At 35.9% G+C, this 23827-nt stretch overlaps 1 protein-coding gene across 12 annotated transcripts in view; it reads right to left on the bottom strand.

The window, feature by feature from the left end:
• The window catches only part of ADGRL3 (adhesion G protein-coupled receptor L3), an 809555-nt gene that overhangs the window by 281897 nt on the left and 503831 nt on the right, over window positions 1-23827 (bottom strand). For all 12 annotated transcript variants that reach the window (XM_059160370.1, XM_059160378.1, XM_059160333.1 and 9 more), the window contains one exon: window positions 802-1602. In XM_059160370.1, the coding sequence (XP_059016353.1) occupies window positions 802-1602 (801 nt within the window). The remainder of the gene's footprint in view (window positions 1-801; window positions 1603-23827) is intronic.

Consider the following 23827-nt stretch of genomic DNA (forward strand, 5'->3'; position numbering starts at 1 on the left):
ACCTGGGTGGCTCAGTGGGTTAAGAGTCTGCCTTCACCTCAGGCCATGATTCCAGGTTGCTAGGAATCAAGCCCCACATCAGGCTGGGAAGTCTGCTTCTCCCTCTGCTCCTTCTCCCCAACTTGTGCTCTCTCTTTCTCTCTCAAATAAATAAATAAAATATTTTTTAAAAAAGAATTAGAATTAAAGATGATCTCTGGTTTACTTAAAGCACTGTTTTGCATTGTTTTTTTCTTATAAAATTGAGGTCTTTTGTTGTTGTTGTTTATTGGTTATAAACATTTTTCTGTATGTATCAATTAGGTATACTCATATATTCACTCAAACCGACAAGGTTCCCAGTAGGGGTGATCATATGTGACACTCTCTGCAAAGTGAACATATTGTCCTAGGGGTCCTGAAGTGTTATCTCAAGGCAGCCCTTGACATTTTTCCAAGTGGAGAGCACTTCTGAGGGTATGTCACAATTAATTAGACAGGATGGCATTCTATTTTAGTAAAGGTTTTGTGTACTTCACTACACAAAGAACTAACCAGCTGATAATAAAAATGCCCTTCAGAGAAGGGCTTAAGATTGGAGACTAGCTGCACGAGGGAGAAAAAGTTTCTTACACGTTTTTTGTTCTTAATAGCTTAAAGTGCTTAACAACAACATTTTGTTGATGAAAAGATAATGATCAGTTTTCAGCTACATAGGCCAGAAGAAGACAACAAAGGAAGTCTAATCATATAATTAAAAACCTTATCAAAAACAAACCACAAACATCTCCCCCTCCAGTATCATCAAAAAGCCAAACTTACCTGATCTACCATCCAGAGGTCCAAAATCCAAGGAATATTTCACGACGTGATAGTTATTCCATACGTAAAGAAGGTTGTCCCTGGGGTTGTAATCCACAGCTGCTATGTACTGGTATGAATTGGGAAAGGGGACATCCACCAAACTATCCTTGCTTTGGTCGGTGTTGTAAATGTAGTCAATCTTATTCCCTGTGGCCTCATTGTCATCATCCTCGTAGACAGATTTGACCACATACAGAATCCCGCAAATCATAAATGCGTTGGAAGCGGATCTTTTATCGTACGCAGTATCCCACGTCCCTTCAATCCGTAGGGTATAAGGGTTCAATTGACTAATGACAATTTTACCATTATTTTGTTCTGTTGCATAGATCACCCAGAGCCCATTTTCATCCACGGCCAGGTCTATGTCAGATTTGCCTCCCCATCGGTAAGGGGAGGTATCATGGTAATTAGCATTTGCTATGATCGCCTCTCCGCTCTTGATCCTAGTCCGCAAATCAAACTTGACTATGTTCCTGGTGCGCTCTTTGTTGAAAAACAGAGCTCCGTCATACACGACAAACCCTGTGCCATCCACCCTGTGAGGGAGCTTGTAGGTTGTGGTAGGTCTTCCGGCGATGAAGTCGTCCTTGGAGGAGTACTCAGTGAGGGTGTCGGTTCTGTAGGGTGTCCAGGGCATATAATAAATCTTGTCCGAAGCCTGCAGAGGGTCTTTGCACCATGCCCCAGATTGGTGGTCGGATTCAAACAAATGTTCACTCTGGTATACCCCTTTCAGTAGTCCAGGACAAAGAAAAACTGTTGGAAGGGAAAGAGTTAAAATAATAAACATATTAATTTTAATATTTTGTTAGAGATTCTTCTTTTTCATCAAATGGAATGTAACTCTAACAAGATATACCCACCACCACTTAATTCTTTCCTTGCGTTCTTCTGAGTACACATATTAATTCTGACATTTGCTCAAAATCATTTTGATTTCATTTGCTGAAAAATGTGGCCTCTCTAGGAGTACTTGTGTTTTCCTTTGATTTTTACCTTTGTAAACATGTGATACTGTATTTTTGGATATATATATATATACAGGTGTGATGTATGTCTATGTATTCTATAGACATAAAATAAATACAAATGTTTTTACATAATATTTTATGTATCTTTTTTGAAATTAAATATATATATATGTATATTGTTTTCACTGTGATTTTAACCCCTCAATAACTTACCATTAAGACATAAGTAGAAATCTAATACTAATTAAGTATAATAATAAAGGAAAAGAAAAGCCCTATAATACAGGCCACTGAATCTTCTAGCAAAAAAAAAAAACAAACAAAACAAAGCCAAAAAACCTCTTAAAGCTACTATAGCACACACAGAGCATGCAACCCACACAATTAAAAATGGGTGATGGATGGATACTGGGAGGAAAAAGAGAAAGGAAGAAAAAGGAAGGAAAGAAGGAATAAGGAAAGAAGAAAGGTAAAAGGTTACAGAGAAAAGAACCCAAGATCTAGATTTTAATCAGTTAAAAATGTCCTGTTAAATACAGTAGTATTGGAACTTAAAAACATGTACCTTTTACTGTTACATGAGAAGAACATTAAAAAACAAGCTTACTTGCTACAATATTTTGCTGCTCATACTTCAGATTGAAAATGGGCAGGAATTATCTGATTCACTTCATTTTTAGTATGATTCAGATAGCACACTGTGTGAATAGGGGTAAGCAACCCTGGCCGGCTTATAATGCAGGGGCTATAAAGCAATGTTTCCCAGAGAGCGGTCCTTGAAGCACCTGTTTCAAGTGGTATAACTAGATGTTACACAGAAAGAAAACAGGGATCCTCAGCCGTGTTTAAGAAATAGTATATTAAATAGAATTGTGGCAGAGATTCTAATAGCTTTGGTATATCAGTGAATCTCCCAGGCAGGAGTGAGGAAGATGAGCAAATTTCACAATCTAATTTAATCATGGGACATTTTCTACAGAGCCTGTTTAAAGTGTAGTGTTCTGTTGAACCTGCTATGGGAAACACTGCTCTAATATTTTTGCCAAGCAATATGCTGAAAAATAATCATGCAGTCCAATGTTATATTTGAAATGATTACAAGGGTACCAGGTGGAGAAATTAAGAAATCATAAGGAATTCGGATGTTGAACCATATTTTAATGATTAAAGTATTATTCTCTTAATATTAGTCATTAGCTCTTTAACAGCAACTATAAGCCTAGATCCAATGGAAAATGAGCTAAGATAAAAACTCAGCTAGGATGTGTAGGTTATTAAAAAGGAGAGTGCATTATTAAAATGTCCGAAGTTTTTACTTTTGTAGAAATGAAAAGTTCAAAGGCCAAGTTGACCACCAAAATCTTCCATAGCAAGGATAGAGGGCTTTCATCAATTTGTACTCAATAATAAAATTGATGATTAGAAGAATTTCTAATATGATGCCTATAATTATAAATAATGGAGAGGCATTGTTGTCAAAATTGCATATAAACTTTAAGTTGGTTAATAATGAGCCCATCATTACTAAAGTAATTTATTAGAAGGTATTTCAGAAAACTGTCTCCCCTTTTCCCCCAACAGTTAAAAATTAATAAAATGGGGACACCACACCAGAGCTATGGAAAATTAACTAGTATAGAAATAAAAACAATTTTAAAGCAGTCATATCCACCACCATTTACTGGATTTTTCTAACTACTTATTTAAAAGTAAAGAGGAAGAAAATGCATGGTTGAAAATTTTACATGATTAAACTGTTTTAGGATAAAAGGATCAAACCAGCACTGGTCATCACAACAGATTAAAGTGAAGTTGAGCAGCAGAAGTAGTAAATAAATTTTCATAAAATAGATGAGAATTAATACAAAATTATTTTAACTAAATGTTAAACTGTTAAATAACTTAGCCTATAAATAGTATATAATTTATGAAAGGTATTTAATTACCTTTTTGTTCCACTTCTATTGGAGAGAGAGAAGTACAGAGAGAAAGAAGAAAAGAGAATAGATTAATGGTACGGTATTGGCCAAGCACTTTTTATTCACCTCTTCCAAACTGAAAGTAAATCATTTATTTCACTCATACTTGGTTTTGGAACATAGGTTTTATTCTTAAACATTCCCCTAGTAAAATTATTTTTTTTTTAAAAAAGCAATCATGTTATAAACTTAAAAACACAGTACAGACTTAGAAAACATAAGGCAAAAGTTATTCAAGCTAAGATTGAAAAAAACATACAATTTCAAACTATAGGCATAGGACATACAATATTCATCATAAGAACACCAATATTTCCCTTCGAAAGTTAGGAAGGTAATTATACACATAAAGCTTTCAAATAGCTTGACTAGTCTCATTTATAAAATATTATAGTTTATAACACTATTTAACATAATAGTCTTGATTTTTACCCATCTCAAGGATTCAGAAGAAATTACTCGGAACTCATTTCCTAAGCCTAAGATTTTCCATGTCAGTCTTAACGAGAAATAAACCTCATGAGGCTACAAATTAAGAGGAAATGCTCTCATCCTAAGTAAATGGATTCAGAATCTTTATCGAAGAAACTTCTCTCCCTCCCACTTTCCAATATTTGATATTGTGGAAAAATATCTTTCAGACAAATCCGTTATCAGAAGGTTGATATAAATAATGAGTCTATTATATAGACTCAAATAATGAGTCTATTCAGGCCTTTTCTGAAATTCTTAACAGAGTCAACATACCTTTTAAGAATAAACTGCTAAAACTTATACAGGAATTCAGTAAAGTGTCAGGATATATAATCAATGCACAGAAATCAGTTGCATTTCTCTACACCAACAGCAAGACAGAAGAAAGAGATATTAAGGAGTCAATCCCATTTACAATTGCATCCAAAACCATAAGATACCTAGGAATAAACCTAACCAAAGAGACACAGAATCTATACTCAGAAAACTATAAAGTACTCATGAAAGAAATTGAGGAAGACACAAAGAAATGGAAAAATGTTCCATGCTCCTGGATTGGAAGAATAAATATTGTGAAAATGTCTATGCTACCTAAAGCAATCTACACATTTAATGCAATTCCTATCAAAGTACCATCCATCTTTTTCAAAGAAATGGAACAAATAATTCTAAAATTTATATGGAACCAGAAAAGACCTCGAATAGCCAAAGGGATATTGAAAAAGAAAGCCAACGTTGGTGGCATCACAATTCCGGACTTCAAGCTCTATTACAAAGCTGTCATCATCAAGACAGCATGGTACTGGCACAAAAACAGACACATAGATCAATGGAACAGAATAGAGAGCCCAGAAATAGACCCTCAACTCTATGGTCAACTAATCTTCGACAAAGCAGGAAAGAATGTCCAATGGAAAAAAGACAGCCTTTTCAATAAATGGTGCTGGGAAAATTGGACAGCCACATGCAGAAAAATGAAATTGGACCATTTCCTTACACCACACACAAAAATAGACTCAAAATGGATGAAGGACCTCAATGTACGAAAGGAATCCATCAAAATCCTTGAGGAGAACACGGGCAGCAACCTCTTCGACCTCTGCCGCAGCAACATCTTCCTAGGAACAACGCAAAAGGCAAGGGAAGCAAGGGAAAAAATGAACTACTGGGATTTCATCAAGATCAAAAGCTTTTGCACAGCAAAGGAAACAGTTAACAAAATCAAAAAACAACTGACAGAATGGGAGAAGATATTTGCAAACGACATATCAGATAAAGCACTAGTGTCCAGAATCTATAAAGAACTTAGCAAACTCAACACCCAAAGAACAAATAATCCAATCAAGAAATGGGCAGAAGACATGAACAGACATTTCTGCAAAGAAGACATCCAGATGGCGAACAGACACATGAAAAAGTGCTCCATATCACTCGGCATCAAGGAATTACAAATCAAAACCACAATGAGATATCACCTCACACCAGTCAGAATGGCTAAAATCAACAAGTCAGGAAATGACAGATGCTGGCGAGGATGCGGAGAAAGGGGAACCCTCCTACACTGTTGGTGGGAATGCAAGCTGGTGCAGCCACTCTGGAAAACAGCATGGAGGTTCCTCAAAATGTTGAAAATAGAACTGCCCTATGACCCAGCAATTGCACTATTGGGTATTTACCCTAAAGATACAAATGTAGTGATCCAAAGGGACACATGCACCCGAATGTTTATAGCAGCAATGTCCACAATAGCCAAACTATGGAAAGAACCTAGATGTCCATCAACAGATGAATGGATCAAGAAGATGTGGTATATATACACAATGGAATACTATGCAGCCATCAAAAGAAATGAAATCTTGCCATTTGCAACAACGTGGATGGAACTAGAGCGTATCATGCTTAGCGAAATAAGTCAAGCAGAGAAAGACAACTATCATATGATCTCCCTGATATGAGGAAGTGGTGATGCAACATGGAGGCTTAAATGGGTAGAAGAATAAATGAAACAAGATGGGATTGGGAGGGAGACAAACCATAAGTGACTCTTAATCTGACAAAACAAACTGAGGGTTGCCGGGGGGAGGGGGTTGGGGAGAAGGGGGTGGGATTATGGACATTGGGGAGGGTATGTGATTTGGTGAGTGCTGTGAAGTGTGTAAACCTGGTGATTCACAGACCTGGGGATAAAAATATATGTTTATAAAAAATATATGTTTATAAAAAATAAAAAATTTAAAAAAAAAAAAAAAAAAAAAAAAAAAAAAAAAAAAAGAATAAACTGAAACCCTCAGCCATGTTATGGCCATGCATGCCTCAAATTAGATTCCATTTTTATTTTAAGGTACTGATCAATATAAGTCAGGAAAAATTCTGGGAAATTATAACATATCCATGTATCTCACCAAGCAGCATCTTGTTTCTCTTACAAGCATTTGTCTCAGCAGAGACAATTTGCCTAAATCATAATAAAGAACAGGGACCAACAAAAAACAAGGGGAAGAGCTGGGGGAAAATGGATTCAAAATACAAACTTAAAAATTACAGATTGCAGTTGATATAAATCTAAAAAAAAAATCAATGGAATAGATGAACTGAAATATTACTGCACAATAAATAAAATTCTAGGGAAGTTTCAAAATAAGGGAGAAATACTGTTTTGGTAATTATATTTGGGTGAGATTTTTTTTTTTTTTTTTTTTTTTTTTGTGCTTTGATCTAAGCTCTTGTGTCCTCTGTCGTCAAAATCACACTCATTTCTCTCCACTGACTTTTTGAAAGCCCAGTATTACATGTGTTCGAAGATCGATCAAACTAGCCTACATCAGATGCTACGCTTGGGGCACCGGGGGAGCTCAGTCAGTTGAGCCTCCGACTCTTGATTTCAGCTTGGGTCATGATCCCAGCATCCTGAGGCCCCTGTCCTCAGGCTCCATGCTCAGTGGGAAGTCTGCTTGAGATTCTCTCGCTCTCCCACTGCCCCTCCCTCTCACTCAATCTCTCTCTCTAAAATAAATAAATCTGAAAAAAAAAAAAAGAAGTTATGCTCAAGAAGTTGCAAATGGGGTATTTTTTTTAAAGATGTCTCATCTCATTAATATACAAATCTTATTTTAATAGTATTTCTAGGATTCTTAACAACTCTGTTTATACTATTGTAATCGATCATCTTTTTCGGTCTTTATCGAGCGACTGCCGTATTCACTGGATTATACGCCTCATTACAGGTCAGTTAAATGCTTTCCTTAGGAGGTGCACTTCCTTTTGTGACTAGAATACTCAGGTCTGAATACTCACAGTCTGAGTTCAGACTGACAACTAAAGGAAGCAGAAGAAACCACCTTAAGAGATTATTTAATTGGGGAATCTGGGTGGCTCAGTGGGTTAAAGCCTCTGCCTTCAGCTCAGGTCATGATCCCAGGGTCCTGGGATTGAGCCCCGAATCTGGCTCTCTGCTCAGCAGGGAGCCTGCCTCCTCTCCCCACCCCCTCACCCCCGCCTGCCTCTCTGCCTACTTGAGATCTGTCTGTCAAAGAAATAAATAAAATCTTTAAAATATATATATTTAATCAATGGTCTCGAAAGTTTGGACGCCAGACACCTTACAGTGAAAGTGGAGATTGAGAGTGGGAAGTCATAGGGAAGCTGACATTTTTCAGCGACTAGACTATAAAAATATAGATAGAACTAATTTTGTTCCTTGAAATACTTCTAAATATATATCCTTTTGAGAATTGTATGCAGAGGATTTGTACTCTTTTTTTTTTTTTAATTAAGATTATTTATTTATTTGTTTGACAGAGAGAGGGAGAGAAAGCACAAGCAGGAGAAGTGGCAGGAAGACGGAGAGGAGGAGGAAGAAGCAGACTTTCTGCTGACTGGGGACCCTGAACCAGGGCTCGATCCCAGGGCCCTGGGATCATGACCTGAGCCGAAGGCAGAGGCTTAACCCACTGAGCCACCCAGGCGCCCCTCATTGTCTTATTCTAAAGCACAGTTATCCTAACTTCTTGGGGACTCATATTTCTTCAACAAACACTTAATGAGGAAGACGGGATATGTGACACAAACATTGATAGTGATATTTATTATTCTGTAAATACCATCTTACTATTTAATTGATATTGTTTTTTCAAAGAACTTTTCCATCCATTTTCTCAATCGTCATTAGGTAAGATTTTACTTTTAATTCTCTGTTTTTGGTCTAATTTGAGATAAACTGGCATCAGTCATAGCATAAGTAAAGCTTGCTTCTCTTACTTATGGGTTATTCAAAATTAAGATTTATTAGGCAGTTTCACTATGGAGAAAATTATTATGTTCTTGCCTATGTCATGACTGGCTGTAGCTCATTTATCACTTATTTGCTATTTTCAAGACTCAAGTAAAACAATCCTATAATTTAAGTGGAAACAAGCACACCCAAATCATATTCCCGTAACAAAAACTGGCAAGGCAAACATAATTTGTCACTGAAAAGCTTAGTAATATTTAGGATTAGCCAGTCACTGTCATCATCTAATTCTGATTCTAGAAGCTTCTTCCCCTGGGGAAAAAAAAATACTCACACAAACAAATTGTATGGATACAAGTTAACACCATTGCCACTAAATGCTTCATAACTTCATAGTGCCCGGCACATAATAAATACTCAGTGAACAGCTACTGAATTAATACATAATCCAAATCGAGGTGATTACTATTTTAAGCATGTAGCAAAAAAGATAAGATGGTGAAGGGAATCTGGATTTTCTCTATACAGTCATACATACATGACATCTGTACAATGTCTTCGTATATTTTAATGGATATGGTGGAAAGTACAATTTTTTTTTAAAGATTTTATTTACTTATTTGACAGAGAGAAATCACAAGTAGATGGAAAGGCAGGCAGAGAGAGAGAGGGAAGCAGGCTCCCCGCTGAGCAGAGAACCTGATGCGGGACTCGATCCCAGGACCCTGAGATCATGACCCGAGCTGAAGGCAGCAGCTTAACCCACTGAGCCACCCAGGCGCCCCTGGAAAGAACAACTTATGAACAGTATGCATCTCTACCCTATTAAGTGTAAAACTGGAGGGAAATAAAGGAAAATAAGAAAACCTGTACGGATAGTCTTGAGGATTATATTGGCAAGAAAAAAAGTGTTGCTATAAAACAGTCTGCAATGATCTAAAAACACAGACCAAAAATACTCCCTTTTCTCCTCTCTGTAATAAGATCATAAATAAATGAATTGTACGATGACATCTGTGCTCAGCCTTCTTCAGTACCTCCTGTCTTTTGATCTAGTCCAATATCCTGAATTCTGGCATTATAGCTGTCATTGTTCATTTCCAATTCTCTCTGGAACTAGTTACTCTCTTTTTCGCTCTTCACTTTTAATCCCCGAACTATTTTTATTGTCCATTCAGCCTCTGCAAATACGTTTATATATTTCCTTAAAGTGATTTCATTGTTGTCCTTTGTCAAACTTAATGTCATAAGCTATATCCTGTGGTTAGAGTAAATAACAAATTCAAACTAAGGGTAATTTTATTCTGTATAAAAGGCAGAAACAGAAAAAAAAAAAAAAAGACTGGTAAAATTTCCCTTCATTTCCCAACAGTTCATAAAAGAGATATAATATATAGCCAATAGCCATATTATTGTTTAGAAAAATAAGATGTTATTAGTTCTATCCATATCTGTACCATATGCAGCTCTTTTGAATTGCATTTTTTAATTAGAAAAGGTATGGATGAGAGAGCGTATGCATGCATTGCCAAGCTCTTCCAAATTACGTCGCAAATTACAGAGAAATAAAATTGTTGTGTGCTGAAAACTGTTAGAACTAAATTGTCATAACTAAGAACTATAACATTGTGTCGAATTCTAGTGTAGCTGAAATTTTCTTTTCTTTTAAACTGTAAGTCATACCATACATTTTCCATGTTATATAATCCAATGATGCCTCTGTATTTCTGAAATATAAATAAAAAACACAGGGAACACAAGATGGTTATAGAACATTAAATAATGTATAAACAGCTATTTTTATCATTGAAATTTGGTAGTATTTTGAAGAGTATTATTTTCTTGGTTACATCTGGCTTGGACTATTAAAATACATTTGGACCACACTTGTCACTAGCCAGCTGGGCAGTGAAGGAGAAAATAAAAAGGCAAACTAATTTAGCAATAAAAAATCAGTCTTGGATGAAAATTTGCTGGTGTATCATCCATAAAAATAGCCATCTATAAGTGGATAATCAAAAGTTTACAATCATACTGTCACTTGTATAGCACTTTGTAACTTAACAAAATGTTTTCACATGAATCACTCGATTTAATTCTACAAACACTGTGATGTGGTATTTATTATTCCCATATCAGAGATGAGTCAACCAAAACCCAAAAGGTTAAGGAATTTGACCAAGCACAATACTGGTAGATGGCAGAGTCAGTCATTTATCTAACATACACCGGCTCTTACAACATGCAAACTCAGTGAAACTGTTGCATTCTTGCTGTCCATTTCCCTTCTGTCAACAAATCCAGTGCACTTTAGAGAGACAAAGAACACAAATGGAATCTTCCTGAGGCAGCCACTCTGTTACAACAATGAACATTCACTAAGCATGCACTAAGCATGTACGGTGTGCTACAAAGTGCACTGAACTTCTGCATACAGTCTAACTTAATCATCTCACCGCAACCTTATGAAGTAGATATTCTCCTTGTCTTTTCAAGTGAGGAAATACGTACAAAGAAGCACTGCTCTTTTGGTTAGTGAGTGGTAGAGTTGGAATTCAAATACAAGTTTTGATCTTATTCATTATTGCATCTCCAGTGTTCAGCACATAGAAAAAACTCAATTAATATTTCTTATGCCTCCATGCAATGATGAACTGCACTACAGTATTTTCAGAGAATGAGCCTGGATACCATATTCTTCAGTGCTATTAACCCTGAGATTAGTGACACAGACCATCTCTCCAGAGAAGATAAAAAAATAATACTAAAAAAACAACGGTTCCTCGTTTCTTGGCCAAGGAAACAAGATATTTCTTATCACCAGAAACAAACCTGTGCTGCATATTTCATATCCTGTTAATTCTCATTATTCTGATACAGAGAACATTCTCTTTTTCTACTTCACATACACCAAGAAAATACAGAAGCACTTGAGTAAAAAGAAATGAAAAGATCTGTGAAGTTCATTAAATTTTTTGGTATACTGCATATCAAAAATTCTGACAGACATCTGTCTCTTTCTGTAAATAAGGTGCTAATCCTTTATTTTATGAAAGACAGGGGTAATCTCCACAGCTCGGCTTCTAAATTATGTTTTTCAAATAATACCTGTGCATCAGTGAATAAAAGTGCTGCTCAGGCACCTTGTGTTACAATGGCTTTATATATTGTGCTTCCAAAAATTACTGCCTTCTAATGAATTTCATTCCGGAGTGTGTAGATTGAAAATGTCAGTAATTCAGAAGATGCTTTCACTAGGGACATTCTCATTTAAACATTTAAATACAGTGTCTATAGGTGATGCAGAAACTGAGGCTACCTTTCCATCCTTCCGGTGGATCTGTAAAATCTTTCGGTGAGTTTAACATTTAAAAGAAAATGGTGTTATTAGTAGACTCTGGGGATATATGAGGTCATGATCCCAGGGTCCTGGGATGAAGCCCAAAGTTAGGCTCCTTGCTCAGTGGGGAGCCTGCTTCTCCCTCTGCCTGCGCTCTCCCTGTTCGTGTTCTCAATCTTTCTCTCTGACAAATAAAAACTTTAAAAAAAAGGTTCTGAACAACAACAAAAACCAAAACAAAAGGAGAATTCCTTCAGAGTGTATAAGACTATGCTTTATACATAAAAATACACATACAGTATATTAGGCCCATGGAACGTATTTGTTATTTACAAGGCCTTAGAGCTGTGAATACAGAGAAGTGATAGTAATCATAATAACGAACAATTCCTGAACATGTACTCTGGGAATGGTAATGTGGATGATTTTGTGTAATCCTCAAGAAACTATGAATTTGGTGGTACTATTATGAGCACGGTATAGAGGAGGAACTGAGCTCTGCCTTCAGGAAACTTACAATCTAATAATTGGCGATTTTCAGTATAATTATTTACCAATAACAAGCTATTTTTAAATGCTTTCAGAGGACCTGTGTAAAGAGATTACAGATAGACAAGAAGTGATTGGCAGAGAGAGGGAATCATTAAGAGAAGTCAAAGTTAAAAACACCAGCTACAGCACTTTGACTAAAATCAAATTTTTATGGGAAATGTCACCCATTTGTTCCTGAGATATTAATTTCTGACTGATCCCAATTACCAGATTCTATACATCCACTGCTTATGCAATAAACAAGATACTCAAAATTAATCTAATCTAATCCTACATTCAGTAAATATGCTATAATTACTGCAGTTTGGGGATTGAATTTTATTTTAGATGTCATTTGGTTTCAGCCAATATTTTACAAATAAAAAATATGAAGGCAAAGAATTAGATATTAGCCCCAAATCACAATTTGCTTTTTAATTCTTAATAGTACTAAAAACAAGTTATGAAAAATATACTATTTTTGATTCATTTAACAATTTTATATATTGTGAGTACAGAAATGAATGTTCTAATTTTCTGATGAGAAACATCAAAAGCTACAAGAAATCAAGTAACTTTTTTTTTTGACCAAACATTGTTCCTTCAGTCTTATAAGAGCACTTATGATCTTGTGATTAATTAAACATGGAATTGGAAGTTTCCATCATCATATGGTGCAAGAGAATGAGATGACAAAACGCATAGTCATTCAGTAAGGGGGAAAAAAAATCCCAATGCACACCAAAAAATCCTGAGTAAATAGAAATGAAAAGATCTGTGAAGTGAGAGGTAATTTAAGAATCTGGAGCTACCAAATACTTCAGTACTTTGTAGAAGTACTCCAGATACCCCACCCAATTTGAGACTGGATTCACTAGCCTAAAAGCAGAAAAGATTTTGTATTACATAATATCATGGTTAATAAAAAACAAGATAAATAATGCAAATAGGATTCCTAGAGCTATAAACAAAACAAAAAAACTTAATCTCAGAATTCATCAGCAAAAACGTACACACCATGTATGTCCTATACGCGTTAAATGAACCTCTTGAAAAGTAAAGATTCTTACCTATTTGTATTTTTGTTGTTTGATAAAATTAAGATGCTAATATTGATTCTTCTGAATAAATTCCAAGTTTCCAGATTCATTACTATAAATTTCCATAAGTGTGTTTCTTATAATATTTTTCCAATTTTATGTCTTATTAATCCTATGGGCTAATCATATTCTTCATAATGGTTTATTTATTTTTACTTCATATAGTCCACACTTATATTTAGTTTTCAACTTTTCTCACTCTGTTGCCCCTCTAAAGAATGTCTCATATCTCCTACTATTTTTAGTTAAGCCAAACCATCTCTCGGTTCTAAATTCTTCCACCATAAACCCTGCTTTACTTACCAGTCCCATATTGAATAAACATAGAATTTCAACTTGATTTGTGTGTGTGTGGGTGGGGGGATTTTCAGTAATGTTCTAGGGTGGGGACTGGAAAACTTTTCTACAAAGGGGCCAAAAAGTAAGTTAAGATTTGTGAGCCACATACAGCTGCATTGCATGGCTGTTGTCCTCACAGTCGTCATCTTTTTTTTAACATCCCTTAAAACATGTAAAAGATACTCTTAACTCATGGGCTAGTAGAAAAACAACCCACTGGATGTTTGCCAATTACCTATTCTAGTTTACTCCACTTATACTGCCTCACTATTCTGATTGGTACTTGATATTTTTACCTTCTCTTTATCTTTCTTCTGGAAATATATGAAGGTTTTTGAAGGCAGAGAACCCGAGATCATTCACCCAGGCATTACTGGGTTCTATCTCATTTTCTTGTTTTAACTGCTGGTCAGTAAATGTTGGTACTGACACGTTTTCATAATCAGAGGCAAATGGCTCCAAATATAAACTTGGTGTGGTTTGTTCAATGATATGAACAGAGGAGAAGAGAACAAATCTTACAGACGGTAAAGAATGTAGCTCATTTCTGCTAAGCAGGAGCACAAAATCTTCCTGAGATAGCACATCTTATCTCTCGATAGTAGAGTCCATTATCTATCTCACTATCTACTCCTAGAATGGCACATTGCAAAATATTTATTTTACAATCAATTGCTAATGAAGATTCTGTCATCTCTGTGAAATTTCTCCTGAACACTGAAACAGGCTATTTTTAGTCTAGTTTACTTAACTTTTATAGTAGGTCAGGGTTTTTTGCTTTTTTTTTTTTTTTTGGCCAAATACTTAATCTATTTCATCTTATTTAATCCTCAGAACAACCCTGTTGAGATTATTGTCACCATCATAACAGAAGGAAGATTGAATATAGAGGTCATTAGCAGTTAGTAGAGCTGATATTTGAACTTCTGAGCCTACAGTTTTAGCTTCTCTGCTTTGCTCTCTGGCAAACAAGAAAAGTGATTATGACAAAAATAATGAGGATAACTAATAATAATTGAGTAGTTACTAATGACCAGTTTATGGTTTTAGTTTTTATTTGTTTTTTATTTATTTTCAGCATAACAGTATTCATTATTTTTGCACCTAGTTTATGGTTTTAAATAATTTATAGGTATTATCCACTTAACAATTATATTACTGCTGTAAAGTAGGTAGCATTATTAGTTCAATATTAGAAAGAAAGAAACTATGATAGAGATAGGTTCAATAAATAGTAAGTGACAAACCAGGATCCAAAGTCAGCACCAAGTGCTACCCCAATGTTTATAGCAGCCATGTCCACAATAGTCAAACTACGGAACGAGTCCAGATGTCCATCAGCAGATGAATGGATAAAGGAGCTGTGGTATGGACATACAGTAGAACATACAATGTGAGAACATACAAGGTGAGAATCACTACACTACGGAAACTGAACATACAATGGATACACAATGGAATACTACTCAGCCAACAAAAAATGAAATCTCACCATTGGCTACAACACGGATGGAACTAGAGGGTATTACGCTAAGCAAAATAAGTCACTCAGGGAAAGACAATTATCATATGATCTCTCTGATATGTGGAATTTATGAAATAAAACAGAGGATCATAGGAGAAAGGAGGGAAAAATAAAAGAAAACGAAACCAGAGAGGGAGATAAACCATAAAAGACCGTTTTTTTTTTTTTAAGATTTTATTTATTTATTTGACAGACAGACATCACAAGTAGGCAGAGAGGCAGGCGGAGAGAGAGGAGGAAACAGGCTCCCCGCCGAGCTGAGAGCTCGATGCGGGTCTTGATCCCAGGACCTTGGGATCACGACCTGAGCCAAAGGCAGAGGCTTAACCCACTGAGCCACGCAGGCGCCCCCATAAGAGACTCTTTATCATAGGAAATAAACTGAGGGTTGCTGGAGGGGGAGGGGGTGGTAGGGTTGGGGTAGGGTTGGGTTGGTAGGGTAGGGTTGGGGTAACTGGATGCTGGAATGAGCACTGGGTGTTATATAAGACTGACGGATCACTGACCTCTACCTCTGAAACCAATAATACATTATATGTTATTTGATTTAAATAAAAATAAACAACAACAAAAGAACCCAAGTGCTAAACCACTATCGCTGAGTTACTTTCATTGACTAAGGGAGGAGGCAGTTCTTGGCTATCTCCTTCTAAATGCCAGCCCTACTTCATCCTCTAAGTTACATTTAATGGGTATAGAAAATGATTTGATGGCCTGCTGTTAGTGACAATATCTGATTTTGATTTCAACAAAGAAACAAAAAGTCTTTTAAAGTTAGTGTTAATACCAATAATAACATATATTGAAAAAACTGACTACGCTGATTTTTTTTTTTTTTGCTAAAGAACCTCTTTTCAGAACCGTCTATTTAAGATCTGTTTTCTGACAGGAGACTTTCTTGGGACACCCCTAGGGCAGGGTCAGATTTCAGACACACTAGGCACACTGTGGTCTCCTGGAAGGCCAGGAACCAGCATCTGACTGAAATCTGTAACGTCTGCAGAAAGGTAAGAGATGCAGGGGTAGAAGGGTTAAATGTGCCCCCCAAAGAAGGTGGCATACATAAAACTATTTGCTACTTTTTTTTTTTTCCCTAATGAAGGAAGAAAACACGTTTTATGAATTATGGAGTTTAGAGTAAACTGCAGAAGTAGCAGTTTTTTTTCCTGAGAGTTTCCTGTTTCTTCTTTAACTCTCCAGGGTCCACTGCAGTGGGTCTGTGACAATCCTGTATCAAGATCCCCCTGGCCTAGCCCAACAGAGTTTCTACTTACTTCCCACTCCCAGTTGAAAGCACTTATAACGGGGTCTAGTTCTGCAACATTATAATCTTTGACACAGGAATTGCGTGCTCCCAAGAAAGGGAGCTTATGCTTCACAGTCATCTGTTTTCCTGATGGATTTATGCTCTTCCTTGGAGAGACAGTGACAGAAGGAATAAATACTCAAGTGACCGTTGTGCATTAGCTAGGTCAAAGTTGAGAAAAGAAATGATCAGAGAGCCCTTCAAATGTATGTAATGTGGTGTAACACCCAAAGCTCACACATTAAATCTAAAATTAAATTAAAACAAATAAACAACAAAGTATGCTTTCCCGCCTGTTCTTTATAACACTCAGCCAACATCTGTTCAGTAATTCACTGAATGCACTTTTTGTTTATTTTAGTGAAATGTGTGAAATTAGAGGAAAAGCAAGTTTGAGGGAATGAAACAAGTGATTACATTATTCTTTTCTCGATTGCACTAGTGGCAACATACCTTACTGCCTATTTAAACTAACTAGCCCCCAATGGTTTGTTTTCCCTTGAAACCTTTCTGTAGAGGAATCATAAAAATGAATTTGTGGGGGTTAGAGCACCGAGGAACGAAATATCATGGCATAATATTATTAGGTGTATTTTTTTTTTTTTTTTTTACTTTTTAATGAAATAAACCTCCTTGTAGACAAAACAAAATAAAACAAAAAGTTGATATCTACTCAAGTATGGTTGGTATTTATTAAACTTTTAATTTGTTATGTATAGTAGCAACACTATTTTTTATAAACACTATTTTTTTAAGATTTTATTTATTTGACAACGAGAGATCACCAGCAGGCAGAAAAGCAGGCAGAGAGAGGGGGAAGCAGGCTCCTGCTGAGCACAGAGCCTGATGCGGGGCTCAATTCCAGGACCCTGAGATCAAGGCAGAGGCTTAACCCACTGAGCCACCCAGATGCCCCAACACTAATTATTAAATAAGTATTATTATTACATCTACCACATTAGGTGATTATTTTTAAAAACACAACATTAAACACCAGATAAATTTCAAATGGAAACTCTATCTCCTCAGGAAACCTCATCCCGTGACACATTCTGTTAATCTATTAGAAAGTCAGGCATCTATATTCAAGCGCTCTCTCCATTTTATTCACTGCTGTGTCCCACCATTTGGATAGTACCTAGAACAGAGAAACTACTCAATAAGTAGTTTAAATTTATAACATCAGGACAATGAGCCTCTTCCCTTTGATGCTCTTGAATAACTGGTATAAGTTTACTCATATTACCAAAGGCAAAATAAAAGGAAACACAATTAAAATAAAATGTAGGTATGGGTTGCATAATTGTGCTGCAGGAAATATTTTCTAAATACGTGGTTTAATTAATAAGTCCATTTGAGTTTTGGCTTAATATCTAATTACTAAAACAAAACAAAACTACTCCACTCTGTTCCATCCTGTTACATTGTACAATAATGAACACTGAAAATAAAATTGCTTGTAGTCTGGGGCATTTTCAGATATGACCGAATAAATGCATAATTTGAACCAACAAGCAGTTATGGCAACAACAGCCCACAGTTTTTGAATGTTTACTGTGTGGAAATACTATTAACTCATTGAACTACCAAAACCTCTCCTTACGCTAAGTATATTATCACCGTTTTACAGATGAAGAGAGTGTGGGGCAGAAAAATCCAGTTCACAAATCTTAAGGTCACAAATCCAATAAGAAACGGAATAAGGATTTGAAAAAAGACAATCTGGCTGCAAGGTTTATGCTCATTGGACGGTCGCATCATCTCCCAAGAAATTACGGACAATTTTTCTCATCCAGAAAATGAAGTAACTCAACAGTCTGATGCCTGATTGCAAATGCCAATAAAGTGTAAAAAATACATTTGAAGTATTGATGATATGATGATAATATGATGATATTTTGAATGAAATCTCAACTTGTGAGTTTTGGCTGATTTGCCACTTATCTACAAACTATACTAGCTCAGAATCTGGTATCTCTACTTTTAAATAAGTGACACACACAGTTGGACAGAGTGAGTTTAGAGTAAGTTTTAGATATCTTAGATTCCTCAGGTTGCTATTTTTAAATTCCAAACAACCGGATGGTAACCTCCAAGTCTTCTCACTTGTTACATGTGTATCAAGGATTGATCAGATCAGGGTGGGGCTCTAGGCTCTACTGTGCCTACCAGTTTTAAAGAGGAGAGATTTGTAATGGAGCATTTTAAACTCCGCACAACGAAAGTAAGTATCGAATGCTTATACTGCCAAAGGAAGAACAGAGTACAAAATTCTGCTGTGTAGCATCCCGTGGGAATGTGTTTTCCTTTTTCTTGAAATCAAATGTAATTTCTTCTGCCACTGAAGAACTGTTGTCTTCATATCATGTCTCAGTTAAGTTTATGCATTGAAGGATCCAGCAGACTAATGAATCTTCCCCCTCAGCTTTGTAAACTATGTACTGTCTACTTGAGTCCAGGCCCATTAAATTCTTGCGAAGTGTTTGTTGCATTATACATATTATTGGTCCTGTCACTAAACAGTGCCCTCTTTCTGTTTTATAGCTAATGTAGCATTTCTCTATGGCATCAATAGATTAAAACATTTACTACCAGAAAAAGTATGTGAAAATGGAGCAAGCTCATTTTGCTACAAGCTAACTCAATAAATCTGTCTAGTTTAGTGATGTTCACGTTCATTTAAAATTGGTACGTATTTATCTTGCAAACTTCAAGAAGGCAGAGAGAGAAATTGTTTTTCTGTTTTTGCTTCTGGCAGTAGTGTTACTCGGCTAAGGTTAATAAATGGCAGTTTAATAGGACCAGATCTCTATTTCTAATATGTATTTGGGAATATTTAGAAAAGGCCCAATCAAGGGTATATTAAGACTTCAAAAGCTATCGTCTATCCTTTTGACAGCCATATGACTGCTTCACTACAGAAAGAAGCAAGATAGCTTAAGTTAATTGTTTTAATTTTATGATGTTAGTTTCATGCCTTTCTTAATGTTACCCCCAGAAAAATAAGTCATTAACAAACTTAGTTTATTTGCATTTGGACAAATAAAAATTAAAGGAAATTTAGTCATCATTTTTAAGCTGATAATGGAGGAATAAACAAAGTATTTGGAATAGTCAGTACTTCTCCCAGCAGTATTGCAGAGAGAAAGATTTTTTTTTCTTTTTTTCTTTTTTCTTTTCTTTTTTACTTTGAGAACAAACAAACTCTTGCCTTTTCAGTCTCTTACCTCCCACGGAAGATGGTTATACATAAGGCTTCTGTAACCAGTCCTCTACAGCCCTTTTGACCAATTAGTCAAGCATACAACAGCTAGACTAGGTACATGGGATGCTGCAACCTGTCCTCTCCCATTTCTATGTGCCAATCATTTTATCCTTGGTTACGAAAATACAATCGAAGGAACATACTGATATTTACTAAGACAGATCATGTACACAAATGTAAAATAGCTATAATACCTCTTTTACACACTTATGTCAAATCCAAAATATCTCAGTAAATATATGCCAGAATTTTTATTTATGACACATTTTATATTCCCTCTGAAAAGCTGTGTATAAATGAATGACTTGCTTTCATTTTTATATATATTTTTTGCACATAAACTTCCATTGTTACACAAGAGAAAGTAAGGTGGTTATAGGACCACTCTCTCCCTAACCATCTCTTTTGGATGAAACATGATGATTCTCTTCTCTCTGTGCCCTTGTACATACCACTAATTTAATACGAACCTTCATAGGGTACCTGGGTGGCTCAGTTATTAAGTGTCTGCTTTTAGCTCAGGTTATGATCCCAGGGTCCTGGGATGGAGCACTGTATGGGGCTGCCTGCTCAGCAGGGACTCTGCTTTGTCCCCTTCCTCGGCTCCTCTCTACCCCGATCATGGATCATGCGCTCTCTCTCTCTCTCTCTCTTTCTCAAAGAAATAAATGAAATCTTACAAAAATTTTTGACTCTCACAGTCTCCAATACGTTCATCTAAAATCAGGTAAAATCCCTCCTCCTCTATGAAGTTTTTTTCATAACTTCCTATGTGAACCACAGCTTTCAGGAAAGTCTGTTTTTTTGTGTTTTTTTTTTTTTTTTTTTTGAAAGTCTGCTTTTGAAAGATAAGATTTCAGAAGAAAGGTTTGCTGAAATTGATCACCTTGTGAGATCTGGAGTAAGACATCACTCTAATTAGTAAGCTAACAAGAAACGCAGTAATCAGTAAAATGCCAGAAAGGAGCAGATTCTCATAATATCGGCCAACTGTTTCAAACATGTAAATGTTATTTCACCAACAAGATGACAGTTGCTTTCCAAGAAGGTAGATGATATATTAAATGTTAAAGGAGGTGATAAGATGATTACTATTTTGTCAAATCAGATTTATAAAAGGCTGTGTGACATTTTCTTTTCCTTTCTTTTTTTTGGTTGTGTGATATTATTTTCGTAATAACACTAAATAATTAAATGGTTGGTAAATACTCATTGATTTGTCTACATGTCTTGAGTTATTCAAACATAATAAATTCAAATGTTCCTATATGATATAGCATTCTAATTTGGGCTCCCCAGAAACCAGAGGCCAAGATAGGGACTTTGATGCAGGTAGTTTATTTGGGGGAAAACAAGTGTTAATAATGGAACAGGGAGAGAGAGACAGAAAAGGAAGAAAAGCTACAATATGTGTTCTTATTGAAGTTGTCACTGATGGCAAGGAGGACCAAATTCTGTTAAGAACTCCGCGAAATATAAAGCTGGGGTAATGATGCACAGACCTTTCTTCCCCAGTGAATTCCCCAGTACACAAGCAGATGGCTGGTTGCTAGCCAAGCAGACTACTGGGCCTTGGGGAAGTCTTACAGGAGAATGCTAAAAGACAAATAGGAGGCATTTGAGATGAGAATTAGGTAGTGTCTAGTGCACTAAGTGCCAGCAAAATAGCTCAGTTTGGGTCTGGGTAAAATCATAGTTGAACCAAAGGTATACTATGTATGTTAGAGGCGTCTACTAATAGTGTGTGTGTGTGTGTGTGTGTGTGTGTGCACATACATGTGCACATGTATGCACAGATATGCAAACAAAACAGCATCTACCTTAATCTTGAACTATTATTTTTTTCATGGTGTCTAGTTTTATATTTATTTAATATCACTTCCATTTGGGATACCACAAAAATGTTATTAATCCCGTTTTTTGAACAGAGCAGTTTTTCTTCACTTTTCCTGCCATTTAAAAGAAAAATACTATTGCAATACTTCTAGTTTATTTTTCTAACATCCTTTCCAGTTACCTGCAGTTCAGAAGGTAAAGTTCAGAAAAGGATTGTTGCTAAAGGTCTAAAAGGTACACATCCCACAGAACTACTGTTGCAGGCAGAGAGGAAAAACAGAACTTGTGGCTGATTCTGTCTATTCTTACGTCAAACGTGGGAATGGAGAAAGAGGACGATAAATCACTTGGGTCTTGAGTCCTGAGTTCACAAGCAGCTAAGGCTCCACTGACGAGTGGGCTTCAGCAGAAGTAATAATTCTTTCCTGCTACTTTATGCAATGATGGAAGTCAGCTAAGTTTAGCCCTGGGATAGCCCTTCTTACATTGGTAAGAGAAGATGTGTTTAAATAGACCTCTATCACAAGAAATTATTAAAATACTTCCTACATAAAAACCATTGCTCTTTTTCTAGGGTCTTGCTTCTTGGCCTTTAAAAATACAGAACAGACCAGCTAGTTAACATACAGTGCAGCACTAGCAGAAATCTTGAATAAAGAGTATGAGGGTGCCTGGGTGGCTCAGTTGATTAAGCAACTGCCTTTGGCTCAGGCCATGATCCTGGAGTCCTGGGATCAAGTCCCACATCAGACTGCTTCTCCCACTGACGCTCCCCTTTCATTCTCTCTCTCTCTCTTTCTCAAATAAATAAATAAAATCTTTAAAAAAAATAATAAAGAGTATCAAAGAGATAGGAATGTTTGCAACTTTAGCTCATATATTTTCGTTTACTAACTTATGTATGGAAAAGTGAGCTCTTGTAACTTTTAAGATTCCAAGAGAACATAATTTAAACCTAGAAGTAGATCTAGGTCAATTAATCTACACAGTAAATTAGCAAGCAACCTGAAATATTTATAAGCAATTTAAAGGCAAGAGAATGCATGCTTTGCTGAACACTGGGTACACAAAAAATACTTGCTGATTTATTGACTTAATGAACGTAATGATGAGTTAATACAAACTAATTTTTAGACGGATGAAGAACATACCAAAAAAAAAAAAAAGTACACTCAGTCCTCATCCTAGAAGCATAATTAGCTCCATAATATTTTCTCATTGGAGAGAATAACCAAAAATAACAATTAAGTACTGATATAATTAATATAAAATGACACTAGGTATATGAATGTAAAAGCAGTCTTCTGAATCAAGTTAGTGATATGATAATATTCATTCATATTTACATACTTAAATAATAATAAAATCTTAACATTACATGTATACATAATTGGTTTTTAACGTGGAGGGTACTTAGAAATAGTTGCAATATCAGTACTCATAATTTTCCAAGTAATCTGGGTGTTAGACAACTCAGATACCCAGGTTTAACTGATAGACAATCTTCAAAGCATATGACAATCATTTTTGTCACAAAGGACGATTTTAATTTTAAAACAACACATTTCAACGCAGAAATGTGAACATACGTGTACACAGAGTGCTATATCAAGAGACAAAAAGAACCAAAAACACAGAAAAGAACGAGACATCATTCGCTTTCATGCAGATGGCAGCTGTCTCTTGAATTTAAATAGGAGACAAGTACGCTCACATAATGTGATCAGCTATGTAACCGTACCAACCATGAGCGAGAGGAGAATATCTCCTTACCTATGGCACCTTGGCACAGTAAATATTTTATGCTGAAGGACTGTGAGAAACAGTAAGTATAAGAACGACTCTCTAACCTTCCCCTTCTCACTTAAAGCCAGTCATAAAATCCTTTTGCCAAGAGGTAGCCTCCTTGTACCCAGAAGAAAGGAACATCCTTATTTCTGAAGAAAGACGGATGCTGAGAAGAATCCAAAACAATAGACCTAAATTTCCCCCAGTTTATTACCCTTCACTCATGCTGTTTTATCCTATCCTTTTTTCCCACAACTTTCTGCTCTTTGTCAAAACTAGCATAAAAGCTCTCAGGT

This window comes from Mustela lutreola, chromosome 1 (assembly GCF_030435805.1).
Source record: "Mustela lutreola isolate mMusLut2 chromosome 1, mMusLut2.pri, whole genome shotgun sequence".
Taxonomy (NCBI): Eukaryota; Metazoa; Chordata; class Mammalia; order Carnivora; family Mustelidae; genus Mustela; species Mustela lutreola.